Source organism: Cebidichthys violaceus, unplaced genomic scaffold (genome assembly GCF_023349555.1).
Source record: "Cebidichthys violaceus isolate CVI_PGR_0920_01 unplaced genomic scaffold, fCebVio1.0.p SCAF_59, whole genome shotgun sequence".
NCBI classification, from domain to species: Eukaryota; Metazoa; Chordata; class Actinopteri; order Perciformes; family Stichaeidae; genus Cebidichthys; species Cebidichthys violaceus.
Window position 1 is genome coordinate 933,979 of NW_027176805.1, and position 12,965 is coordinate 946,943.

The 12,965-nt window shown below is 40.8% G+C and overlaps 1 protein-coding gene across 1 annotated transcript in view; it reads right to left on the reverse strand.

Moving 5' to 3' along the window:
* npr2 (natriuretic peptide receptor 2) overlaps positions 1-12,965 on the reverse strand; it is a 52,152-nt gene that overhangs the window by 23,697 nt on the left and 15,490 nt on the right. The window contains exons 6-9 of the mRNA XM_068732439.1: positions 11,224-11,359; positions 9,254-9,338; positions 2,146-2,266; positions 845-919 (exon numbers count right to left, since the gene is read on the reverse strand). Of these exons, the coding sequence (XP_068588540.1) occupies positions 845-919; positions 2,146-2,266; positions 9,254-9,338; positions 11,224-11,359 (417 nt within the window). The remainder of the gene's footprint in view (positions 1-844; positions 920-2,145; positions 2,267-9,253; positions 9,339-11,223; positions 11,360-12,965) is intronic.

The following is a 12,965-nucleotide window of genomic DNA, read 5'->3' on the forward strand; positions in this document are numbered from 1 at the left end:
AGTGCAAACAAGGATCATTAAAATGGAGAGAGGAACTCAAGCAGCATTCAGGAACAGCGTCTTGCAGTTGTACAGGTACATTTGGGGCCTATTTCTTTTAGCTGCTGCAGAAGAATTGTATCTGTCGCTTTGATATGTGAGGATCAGTAACCGAAAGAAGCGAGGTGAATATCTCAGTGCATATGTAGCGTCTATATGAAACATGTGAGTCCATGTGGGAGCTGCGACTTTAAATTGAAAGGAAATATACAGTTAGGAGCTGATGACGGCCGCCATGAGAGCAGATGCATTTGGCTTTTGACTGCTGAATAAAAAAAACACCTAATTTCAGAGGTTATTTTCCAGTATTTGGTTGTCGAGGCTCTCTGTGTTTTAGATTTGGTGTCAGATTTAATAATCACCTCAGGCCTGTAAGGAATTTGAGAAGTGTATCAGTGATACATGAGACGTTAGAGCCGTACCGTGATATTCAGCATTTATATAAAACCTGCATCATACAGCTAAACACAAAGACATTATCATTATTCAGCAGGCTCTTTTTTGTCCCATTTCCTCACACCTCCCCCATCTTAAACGGATAAATTAACCGCAGCAACAAGTTGATGGCCATGTCCAGACTGCTGAGGTGGGAGTGTGGAAACAAAGAAAGAAAGAAAAAAAAAGAAGAAGAAGAAGAAAATTGACGCATTCTACAGCTCACATTAAACACAACTACCTAAATTCGCCCACACGCTCTCTTTCTCCCTCCTCTCCGGCTCTCCGGCTTTTCTCTGCGAGTGTGCACATGTGTGGGTGGGGAAGGAGTGCGCAGGAGTTGAAAATGTCAGAACTCACTAAGCCTTACCTTAAAATAGCCCGTTTTTGCAAATAGCTGATATTTTCCATGGGCAGTTATCAAGGAGCCGTAGCTGGAGCCTCTCTGAGACGGTGGTAAGGAGTAGTGAGAAGAGAAGAGGAAAAAAAGTCAGTTAGCGGTGTGGAGATTAGAGCAGAGAGGATTAATTATTGGTCATTGAAGACTGCTCCACTTCACTGCAACATGGCTTCCTAAAAAGGGTTCATCCGCTGACATTCTCATCTAAAGTACTTTTCTCTGTGAAACATGAAATTCCCTTTTCGCTTATGTTTGAGGATATAAAGTGTTTCCACCTCGTTTTTATAACACCAACTGGAGTCCTTGGGCAAATGTCTGCAGTGCAACACAGAGCGAATAAAAATCCAGTGGGCGCACTGCATACAGACAGCCAGCACAGTCAGCTACACATTTGTATAGAATGCAAATGTTGGCAACACACGGCACCCTGGAAAATACATCGGTCTGGAAAATGACTGCGTTTTCCACGCGCACATTATCCCGAGCATCGGACGGAAAACCAGTAATGAAAAAGGTGTGCGCATGTGCTTTTCATGAACGCTTGCACGTGTGGGTCGAAAAGCGCGACCCGAAGGCCGTGCATCAGCCAGCTCAGACAACAGAACCTGATACTTGAAGAACGTGATGAGGTATCATATATGTGGGGACCGGGGGCCAGACGGGGGCTTATTTTAACAATCATTTAATACGCGTCTGCCACCACAAAAAATAAAAAGCCACCATCAATAAACCGCCGGGAAAGCTCTCAGGAATGTGTGAACTAACAAAGGATTTGAACCCTCTCAGGGCCGCAGCGTTTCTGTTTTCTACGAAGAACCTCAAACTGCTTGTTAATACACAGCGCACAGCGTGGAAGCAGGGTGAAGCTCGAAACTTCAAAACATGTCAACATCAGCATTTTCGATTCCCGGCGGGTCCGATTGGAAAGCGGTGACATCTCGATACTGATAGTCTCGTGTGATGAAAGCTGGGGACCCAGTGTTGAGTCTCTCCCACTGGCAGACATGAAATGTAACCTTCCAGAAGAACAACTTGTTAATCACACATTGGAGGCCGTGCCAGCTACGCTGACGGAATGAAAGACGATAGAAAGCTGAGAATTATGAAGAGGTGTTCAGAGCTGACAGCTTTAATAAGAGATTACACGGATGGATTTTAGTTTTTAACTCCCAGAAGCCGTGAACCCCTTCTGGTGCGTTTGTTTCCTGTCACCTCACTTGCACATTTTCACTGTATTTTGTCCACACAGCAGCAATGGGAAGCTATTCTACCTGCGAGAGGGTGAGCCGACTGCCGGCCCGTTTGTGGTATTTATTGGGGCTCTCGAACTGAAGGTCCTCCCACCGAATCCTCCACAGCATTCCAGCCAGCTCTTTCTCCAGCTTCAGTTTCCTGTGAAAAAGGGAAAAACCAGGTGGTGAAGTCAACAAGGACAGCAGCACAAAGAACAAAAGAACAATCTCACATAAAGTGGATTGGGTTCTGGGTTGTTGCGGAAGTGCGAGTGAGCTGATGTTTTTACCACAGAATTATGACTTTGCGGGGTTGAACCTAAACTCTCTGCCTGCAGCGGTGCTTTAGTAATCTCACTTTTTATACATATGAATTAAATGAACAAAAGTCCTTCAGAGGCGAGGTGGTCTGTTGACGCATGGTTTTATTTTCAGGAAAAAGTACATGGCATTTAAAAAAACATGGATTTTAATCTGACAGGTCACCTAAAACAAAGAGTTAATTGCTGTGCTTGTGCAGTGTCTCCATCTTTCTGGTGGTATTTCCTGAGATAGCAGCTTCAGATCGGAGTGCAGAGCGCTTCACGTGTGTTTATGCGTGGAGGCTTGTGTGTTTGCATTTTATTAGATCTTAACTTCACTGGGCCATACGCTCTACTTATTAAACTTTGATGAAGTGTAAAATTCTGTTTTTAGGGGATTTCTTTAAAAAAAAAAAAAAAAAACGCAACAACTTTACACTGTAAACAACCATGGAATCATCAGATTTAAAATAGGTAACTTTATGTTCATAAAATGTTGTCAAATCACTAGTTGCCATTTTTGACGCTTTATGCGGATAAATCCTGTTTTGTTCTGCTTTAAATGAAGGTACTGTTCTGATGACTCACAGGTCTTTCATTGTAAGAACAGTGAAAAACAATGATGAGGATTAGAATCCAATCACACATTCCTTATTTTTAACAAAGCTACTGAGAGAGCGGACTGAGATGTTCTAATCTCATTTTAATGCTGACGCTGGTCTCAACTCAAACACTGTAAGAATAGTGCTTCCTTAAACCTGAACGATTAAAAGTAACTGTGAAACCAGTAAGACCAGTAAAATGTCTTAAATGTCTTTTACAGATTTGTTGCAGCTCAAGCGTTACCATTTTCAAATAGTGCGGTCAAACAGCGACTAATTCTCATCAACACAGAGTTTGTCATGGTCGTTGCCTCAAAAATAATACAAAACAACAACGAAACAACTGTGTAATTCACAATGAAGTCAGTAGTTAATCATGTTAAGACTTTGGCACTGAAAACACTGTAGGTGAATACTGCGCAACTGGAAAGCATAAAACAGTAAATCACAGTTTAGGCAACAGTAACATAAACCTTGCATGACATTTTAAAATGCTTTGCAGTGGTAGCAAGTCATAAGAAATGGAATGAGACACATGTGACAGTGATTTATTGGTCTGTACGTCTCATTATGAGCATTTGAACCGTGCTAATGTGAAGTGGCTGTATTGACTGAGCATGTGATTTAGTGTTTTAAAAATAAAGTCACACACTTGTGAATTAAAAGGCAAACATTTGGTAAGTCTGTGTATTAACAGGTTTGCGGATGGAAATCCTGTCGTGAAAACTGAGCCAAAGCAATTGTAACAGTGTCCAACTCGCTCAGTGAAGATAAATGTTTTACAACGATTTATGAACAAGCTTTCACGTGTCTTAAAAAAGGCAACAAACAAGTAGCTAACGAGACTACTAAACGTCACCACTAGCCGTGTTGTTTGTACTCGCGCTCATGTGTAGTTTGTTTGTTGCCTAGCGTTAGCGTTTTACTTCTGGCGATTGCATTCGCGCTTCAAAAATAATAAAAAATGGGTTTGCCACAGGGCTCATTTTCTGCAATAATCCAAAATCCAATGGAAAAATCCCATTGGCTTCTTGTAGAGGGAACCACTTTTTAGGAACTTCCTGTTCCTATAAAAAGATGTCACCCCTGCAGCACTCTACGTCTGGTCCTGTTCGGACATATTACGTATGTTATAATGTTAGGATGGGTTAGGGTAGTTATGTTATGTTACAATACACTAGGTGAGGTTAGGTCACATTACGTTACATTTCAATGTATTACCTCGGCTAAGGAGGCCATGTTTTCGGTTCGGTTTGCTGGTTTGTCAGCAGGATTGCGGAACAACTACTGGTGGACGGGTGTAGCACGGGGCAAAGGAAGAACCCGTTACATTTTGGAGGAGATCCGAATCACAGGGCAGATACACACATTATTGTTCAACGGTTCAAAACAGCTTTGGCGGAGGTCTGTGCTCTCTGAGTGCACTTACTCCGAGTGTTATCACAGTATGTTAGTTTAGGTCAAGGTTTAGATCAAGTAATGTTACTTTACTGTAGTAGCATTATAATGTTATGTTATAATATGTTCAGTTTACATTACGGAATCTCAGGTTTGTTATGTTGAGTTGTGTTAGTTTTAGGTTATGTTATGCGCAGGGTTAGTAAAAACAATAAATCTATTTTGGCTGGTAATTCAGCCAAGTCAGTTTTTTCCCAAATGAAGCAATGGCATTATGAGCTCCATCATCCATCCCTGCTAATCATTTCTGTCTCATAAATGGTGAATTGAATTAAGGGTGGGTGAATAAAAAGTGGAAAAAGGATAGAAACTGCTACACAATGACAAACAACCTCCAGCAGCCTAACCAGATTAATTCATCTAGTCGTTTTCACGTCAGTTCTATTTCTGACATGCTTTGGGTGTTATTTGTGTTTGTTTATCAGTCTGTCTGAGGGGAAGAGGTATTCCAGACCAGACTAAACTATATTACTACAGATTCCGGAGATTTTTTTATTTTTTTTTGGTGGGGGGGGGTTCTTTCAGTTTAAAATACTTGAAATGAAAAACGAGCAGAGGCCATACATTCCAACCCAATCTAAAAGGTGTAAAACACTTCCAGATGGCTGCAGGAAATTATTGAAGCGTTTGCATATCACCGCATTTTAGCCTTTCCCCGAACCATACCAGTTGGCCCCAAACGTGTTTTAACTCGTTTTCACCGGGGAAAACAGTGTCAATCCTGTAACTTTAATCTGCAAATACTCCAGGCCATGCCTATGTGTAACCATTTTGAGGGCAGGAAACACCATTTAACCACCGGTGCCCTCCAGCCCCATCCACCACCACCCAAAAAAAAAAAAAAAAAAAAGGTATGTTTCTATTTAAGGAGCCTCGTTTAGAGACCTCTGGCAGCCAGAGGGGCAAAGTGTGGGGCTCCACACTGGGCCTATTGTTTCATAAGTCCCATATGTGAATACCTCTGCTGGACCAACCCCTCCATTAAAACAACAGAGCCACTGCTGCTCTGCTCAACATCCCCTCTCACTGCTGCTGCACAGCAGCCTCCAGCCTCTCGCTCAAGACCAACTGAGAGCCGCCGAACATCCACCGGGTTAAATCTGCTGAGTGCTGCGAGACGATATTTAACGTCGCTCCATGAAAAGTAGAAATCAGTGAGCATTATTTCATTTTGACAGTGTTGCCTGTGTACAGCGCATGTTTTTGGGGCGTACATAAGTGGAGCAAATCAGGTTTCTCATTGCAATCAACTTGTTGCAACACAAATGTACCAGTGTGGTCCCCTGCCTTATTCTGTTTTACTTCTAGAACTCTTGAAACCAGAGTTTTTCAGAAAATCTTCTTTCGTTTTGAAGAAAAAGTTGGACCTAAAAGGCTGAATTTGAGGCTAAATCACTTATTAAGACATTTAAATGGTCTGTTGCAGCGCATATATTTTTACAACAAATTAATACAATGAAACAGACAATTTAATACACAGGTTGCTTTTTATTAAGTTTTATATTCACCAAATTTTACTATGGTGCACATTTTACACTGGCAATAGTTGCTAGTTGTACGCTATCATGTCAGAGGAGCAACATGTCACCAAAACTATCCAACCAGCCACGCACTTCTGATACAAAATACATCAATAAGTTCACAGTATTGGGCTGCGTAATTCTTGGGGCGTATTTAACCATTTATGCCCTGTGAACTAGATTTAGAACTCCCATTATATTAATACAAAATTAATTAATATGAGTATAAAATCTTTAACTTTATTGAAACATACAAACAAGCAGCAGCAAATATAAAATGGATAGAAACAATGATATATCTGCTATTAAAATTTTCCTTTTATATATAAAAATACATATCAATAGATCATTCTTATAAATTGCAACCCCCTATGCATACCAAGCGATCCCAAGGTTAAGAAACTCTGGGTTATCAGCTGATCTGAGAACAACTATTAACAGTGACAAAACTCCAAAGTGTTTTAGAAATAGTTTAGTGGTGTTTTTACAGGTCAAGTAGTGAACATGGAGGCCTCTCAGCAGCTGGATGGTTTAAGACGGTGTAAACAGCTCTGCTGTCGGCCTCTATGTCCACCATCAAAGCTCCACTGGTGTCTGCAAAAACAGGAAGGGATTCGTTAGCCTCTGGTGTCAAACAGAACCGTCACAGGAACATTTCAGACTTCTACTGATGGAGTTTTTTATCCCTTCTACTTCAACGGGTGGTTTACATTTACAGTTTCACGGTCTCTAGGAGCTGGAAGTCTACTCAAAATCCAATAAAAGAAAAATATTTTCAGGTCTGTGAGAAATAGCTCTCCATACATAAAACTGTCATTTATGTAAATGATCTAAAAGCTAAATATAGTTGGACTAGAGCAAATCTGTGGGTCAGGACCAAAAATCCATCACAGAGTTTCCCTGTTGGGTTCTCATAACAGAAATAGACACTTGTTGCCATAAGTCATCGAATGTTACACTTGGATTACAAGTTACACTTTTTTAACATAACTCAAAGAAAAGAAGAACATATTTCACAAAACTTACTGGCCAAGAGTCCAGGAAAACGAGCGAGCTCGTTAGGAAACCATGCTGAGCTTGCTGAACTGTGAGCTGAAAAAAAAAACAGAGAAGAAGATGTCAATGTTTTCAGAATGAAGTGCACACTCTGCGTCTAATTATCTGGTAGTTATTTGATATTTAACAAGATTAACACAGATTCAGGTTCAGTGGATTTACCTCAGGCGGCTAGCTGCTCCTCCGTCTTTCTTCCACCATTCTTCTGATCAAAATCCATTCTGATTGGCTGGTGATTAACACTTGTTTGTGTTAATAGTCAGTATTAGAAATGTGATCAGATTACCGGTGCGATTTGTTAGTTAGAGCTGAGAACGGGAAATATAAATCAGCTCCTCCTTTAGATAAAAATAATAGTTTGTTAGTCGTGAACATGAGTAACCGCCTATATAAAGACACCTTTGAAGAAGTGATGAATAAAGGAAAAAATAGAAACAAGAATTTTCTTTCATTTCATGCTAATTTCGCCAATGACATGACCCAGAATTTAGCAATCCTTCCAGTAGCTTAATTGCTACGGGCATGCATGATTAACTTCTTGTGTAATTAAATGAGGCTCAATCTAGTTCTCGTAGTGATTCCCATAAACAACATGTAGACTGTGCCACTTGAGACACAGTAACAACTTCATTTGAATTTCCTTTTACAGCTGAATGCTGTGCACAAAGTTACAACCATTAGAAATGAGGCAGGCAATTATTTTAACTAAAGGACACACAGCTGCTCGGGGGCTGCAACACGGACGCTTATTTAAGCATCTAATTACAATCAGTGGATTCCATTTATTTTAGCTAAACAATCTAGATCACACATGCAGTAAAATACAGCCTGCTGGTTCTCTATTACAGATGCCGCCTATGTTGTAACCTTATGTTGTTCATGTTATTTATTTCAATTCAGTGCTTGATGGCTGATTTTTGGATTCAACTAATGACTACTCTGCAAAACAACTCCATACATTGCAGCAGGAAACAACCACAAAAAGCTTTTTCCCACTCATTCTTTTAAAGGCACAATGAGTAGGATTTGTTTGTAAAGACAACATTCAAAGTCATCCCTTCCTCTGCAGCTCAACAAGGGTTAAGTTGCTCGTCGACCTCAGATTCACTCACGTTTTGGAACAAGCTTTGCACATTTCACATCACTACATTTGCGTTTATTTGGCAGTGTGTTACGATCTGGCACCTGGTCGCTACGTTTCTATATGGGTTGAAGCCCAGAAATGTCCAGAACACAGCAAAATAAGAAAATACACACTCCTAGTGGGTCATAAGTGATGATTGAGAGAGATCAATTTGTATGTGTCTATACATTGTTTTTTAGGAACATCCTACTCATTGTGCCTTTAACCGTTCAGTAAGGGTTTATGCAAATAAAAATGAATCTAAACATTTTACCATTGAAACATTGAAAGATACAGAAAAGAAAATGTGAAAATAAATGTGGAGAACAATACTGAAGACATGACCTCAGTGTCTGAAGCCACGATCAAGTGAAGTCATTTCTATATTCCAAAATCGCAAATTTGCCTCAAGGCCTTTGCAATGTTTACAGCACATGACACCCTCTGTTCTTAGACCCTCAGTTTGGATAAGTTAGATCTCCTTCCCAAAAAAATACCATAACTGTGAAAAAGGGGAAGAAACCCCAAGTTCTTCTTGACCGTGTACATCAGGAAACAACAGAACAAAACACAGAACTCTGCCAAATGTTTGGAACAGTCGCTCTGCATTGGAAGCGCGTTTGAAAAATGACTTTACCGCAGAGGCAGATTTTTTTTTCAATTGTTTTAAAAACTATTACTTTTAGGACTCACATCGGCAGTGTGCGAATTATCAAAATAGGTGGTTTAGTTTTAGAAAACGTAACTTCATGAGCATACTGATGATCGTTTAGTGAGAATAGCAGTGAGCATTGTTCTAGGCCAGTATATGAGCTCACTTGGCAGCTTCAACACACTTTGCCGCTGCTTTTACGCCGCCACCTGCTGAGCCGTTGCCATGGTAACAATTGAGTAAATACCACACTGGCACCTATAGCAGCAAGACCCATAAATCCTGTTTCAAACATATCTCTCTCTCTCTCTCTCTCTCTCTCTCTCTCTCTCTCTCTCTCTCTCTCTCTCTCTCTCTCAAAAAGAGCTCATCTCTGCATGTCTACTGTTGTTGAGCACAGACAGGAAGCGTCAGCGCGGCGCGATCAAACTCACCTGTAAATGAGGAAACTGGAGATTCCAAAGATGATGAGCGCTAAGCCGGATCCCACAGCTACAATACCCAAAACTGGCAGATGACCTGGAAAAACAGGAGCAGAAGGATTCCACACTCAGTTGTCTCTCACATGTTTAACAGATGTCCACATTCACATCTTTAAAAAGTGAAAAAAAAAAAAGGAGCGCTGTGCTGTTAAAGACACAGCTGTGACTTCCTGAAGTACAGCTGCAGCGCTTTAGCAATCTGTCAACCACAAAAACCAACAACATATATTTAAAGCCGTAATGGAGACTAATTATACCACCTGCTGTAAATCACAAGCTATGATACTCATCATTAGAGAAATGTCATTTCTTACACTTATCAACACCGGAGGATGTTTCACTTCACGGCATTCATAAAAACAGTGAACTGAAGATCCGTAACAAGCAGTTAAAGTCTGTATGATTCAGCCGGTTCACTATGAGCAGATTTAAGGTTGTGTTCACGATGTGTCGCTGTGTAAAATCTATAGCTTTTTGGAAATAACATAGAAAGCATATCATTTTCACAGATGACGATATGCAGCCATCATGGCTAATAAATGTCTATTGTGTTTGTGTTCTCTTTCCTACAAATACATTGTAATCGCAACCACTAAAGGTAGTTCAACATTTTTGGAATATACTTGTTTGTTTATTCCAAGATTGAGATGAGAAGATTGACATTAATTGTAGTATTTACACAGCTGGACACCCATTTTAGACCCCTCTCCTAAAAGAAAAATGCATACTCAAATACTTTTTAAGAGGAAATGTATTTTCTCCTGGATTACGGTCGCTGTTTTGAATACATGGTAAACGTGTTAAAAAAAATGTAACAAAAAGAATTACTAAATTACTTGTATAGGTTTAATCAAAGATCATGGTTCATTGTTTGGTTTTAAATAAGTATGTTTGTTACATTATATAAGTTACGGTTGTAAATGAAAATAAATCAAAGTTGACTTTTGATTTCACACGGGACCCAAATAGCGGTCTCCTGGGTAAAAGTCCTGCGTATGTTTGAGTCACCACCCCTCCTCCATGCGTGGACTTCTGCAGAGCATGATTACAAACCTATTTTCAATATGTTAAAAACAAACGTAATCCGGAAGAAAATGTTTCCCTCAAAACGTCATTAACAATGCAGTTTCTTTGTTAGAGAACATAAAGTTTTAGGAGACCAGGCTGAGCCAGGAAACGTTCAGCCGAGCTTAGCAAAACAACTACAGCACACTGGCCTTCACTACACTCTGTGGATGAGACACTGCTGCCATTGTGCTTTGTGTGTCCGTAGTATATGTTGTTAATCATTAATATGTTTCCTTCACATTCCACAACACTCATTGTCATCGGTGGTGAAAGCGACACTGGAGAAGGCGACATCCAGGCTCTCAACTCTGCAGATTATTTGAGTCTGATTTATGGCTTCTCCGCTCAGTATCCCTCCTTCATGTCAAAATACATTTATAATTGCAGTGGTGTTCCTCCTCAGTTTATCATCTGTGACATTTCCCTCTGAAACTGTCACTCTGTTCAAGCAACAAAGACAACTTCCAGCAATTATCTTTCACACGGCTTGTTGCTCCAGCAAATATTACACTTCTACATTTGCTCTTTCACTTCATTGAGGGAGAGTTGGGATGAAATTGAAGAGAAACAACACATTCATCATCACAGCATCAATGAAAATATCCCAGTCCCTGTAGAGATGACAGCGATAATATAAACAAAGCATTAGTGCACTGTAATATCCATCTGATGAGCGATTCAATCTCACTCTAACTCAACAGAAAAAAAATATAACTTCCTTGTCATAACTCTTTTCGTGCAATTTCCTGAAATCAGTGTGTCCATTAGTCAACCTTATGTAGCTTGTTACAAGAGAATATTTCACCTCAGACACAGGTATAATCATCTGCAAGCAGATTTAACTGTTGACATACCATCATTGCAGGAGGGGTCGTCTGTGGAAAACACACAGGGGGGGTTATCCAGCGGTGGGCCCCCGTTGGGCCAGTGGATCTTCTCTGTCTGGGACCAAATGATGTCTTTGGTGGTTCCATTGTAGTACGCAACCAGCTGCAAACACAGAGGGGAATGCCAATTTAAATCGGTGAAAATAAAATACGTTGAGCCTGTTATAACAATATTGATGACGTTGTTTTTCATTGGCTGTGCAAGAGAGCGCAGATGTTACCTCCAGGCTAGCCGCTGTTTCAAAAGCTAGTTTTAATTAGCTCTTTTTCATGGAGGGTTTCTGTCATTGGTCTGAAAAATGTAAATGTTTTCCTGGTTCTATATTCTAGCATTTACTACAGCAATCACTATTATAATTTGAACCTGTGATTTGACAAAGTTAAAGTTATTCATATTTTAGCGAACAAAAAAAAAACACCCAGGGATGGCAACGTTGGTTGGTCAGTGAATTTGTTTAGTGTAAACTAGGAAATGTTAGCATGCTAAAACACTAGACTAAGATGGTACAAATTGTGAACCACAGCATTTTACAGCAGCATCGTCATTGTGAGAATGTTAGTTAGCATGCTGATGTTAGCATTTAGCTCAAAGCATTGCTGTGCCTCGAGCCTCACAGAGCTGCTAGCATGGCTGTAGACTGTTATGCTAAGTTCCTTTCAAGTAACAGGCCACAAGTCATTTTTTAATGGAAGCTGGTGACGCACAAACTGACGCCTGACCTTTGTCTCTGCGTGACGCATTGTAAATCAAAGTTGAGCTGACTTCAACTTTTCTCAGCACACAAGATTGGTGAAGCGTCAACCAATCTTATGGTTTTTGTTTCACCATTTTCGGTCCCCTTCTCTCTCCCCATTACTCCTGCTCCGCTTCCATGTAACTTGACCAACATCCTATATAGCGTCTAACATGTGAGCTTCTGTTTGGTGGTACAGCCTCAGGAGCGGCATCTGTTGTCCTGCTGTGAAACACGACTCCTGAGTTTCTAACTAGCCCGGAGGAGCTTTTATGTTTTCCACCCAGGCTCCCAGCGTGTTGCGTCGCCTCTGCTAAGACCCTTAAAGGCAGTCGACCCGGCGTAGGGTCATCAAAACAATGCAGAATGTCACGGGCGAAGGGGCGAAGTGGGAGCGCCGTCTGAAATAGTAGCAGTATCTCAGTTCAGAAGCCTAGTGCTTACTGCATTGCACTCCTCCGACAATTCACTTCATGCTTGTGTTCACTTTTAAACCCACTAATGCCTGCAAGTCTGCCAGCTACGCTATATACTGTAATATACACTATGTGGTCTAAGGCTCATGGATACCCTCACACTACGGGGCCTGGCTTTAAACATGGGGGCATCGTTATGTTGGAACAGGAATGTGCACACTGTTACCTAAAACACCATTATATGCTGTGACATTAACGGGGAACTCCACCAGTTGTACACACCGGTTGTTTACAGGTCTTGGAGACTACCAAGTTGTCAAAAAAAGCTTTTTGTCTCAAGTGATGTCGCTTGAGTTAGTGTCATTTGGGGCTGAAGACTTCAAGTGAGAAAATGAAAATGAATCTGGGGGTTCGGAGTTAGGAAGAGGTGAGCGCAGCAGACCTCTGTAGGCCGCTCCTCGTCTCTTCTTGATGCGAGCAGTTCAGGGTTACATTACTACGAGCATAACACAGCCGGATTGAACTGTCAACGTTTGTGTTGTATTGTGGGTAATGTATG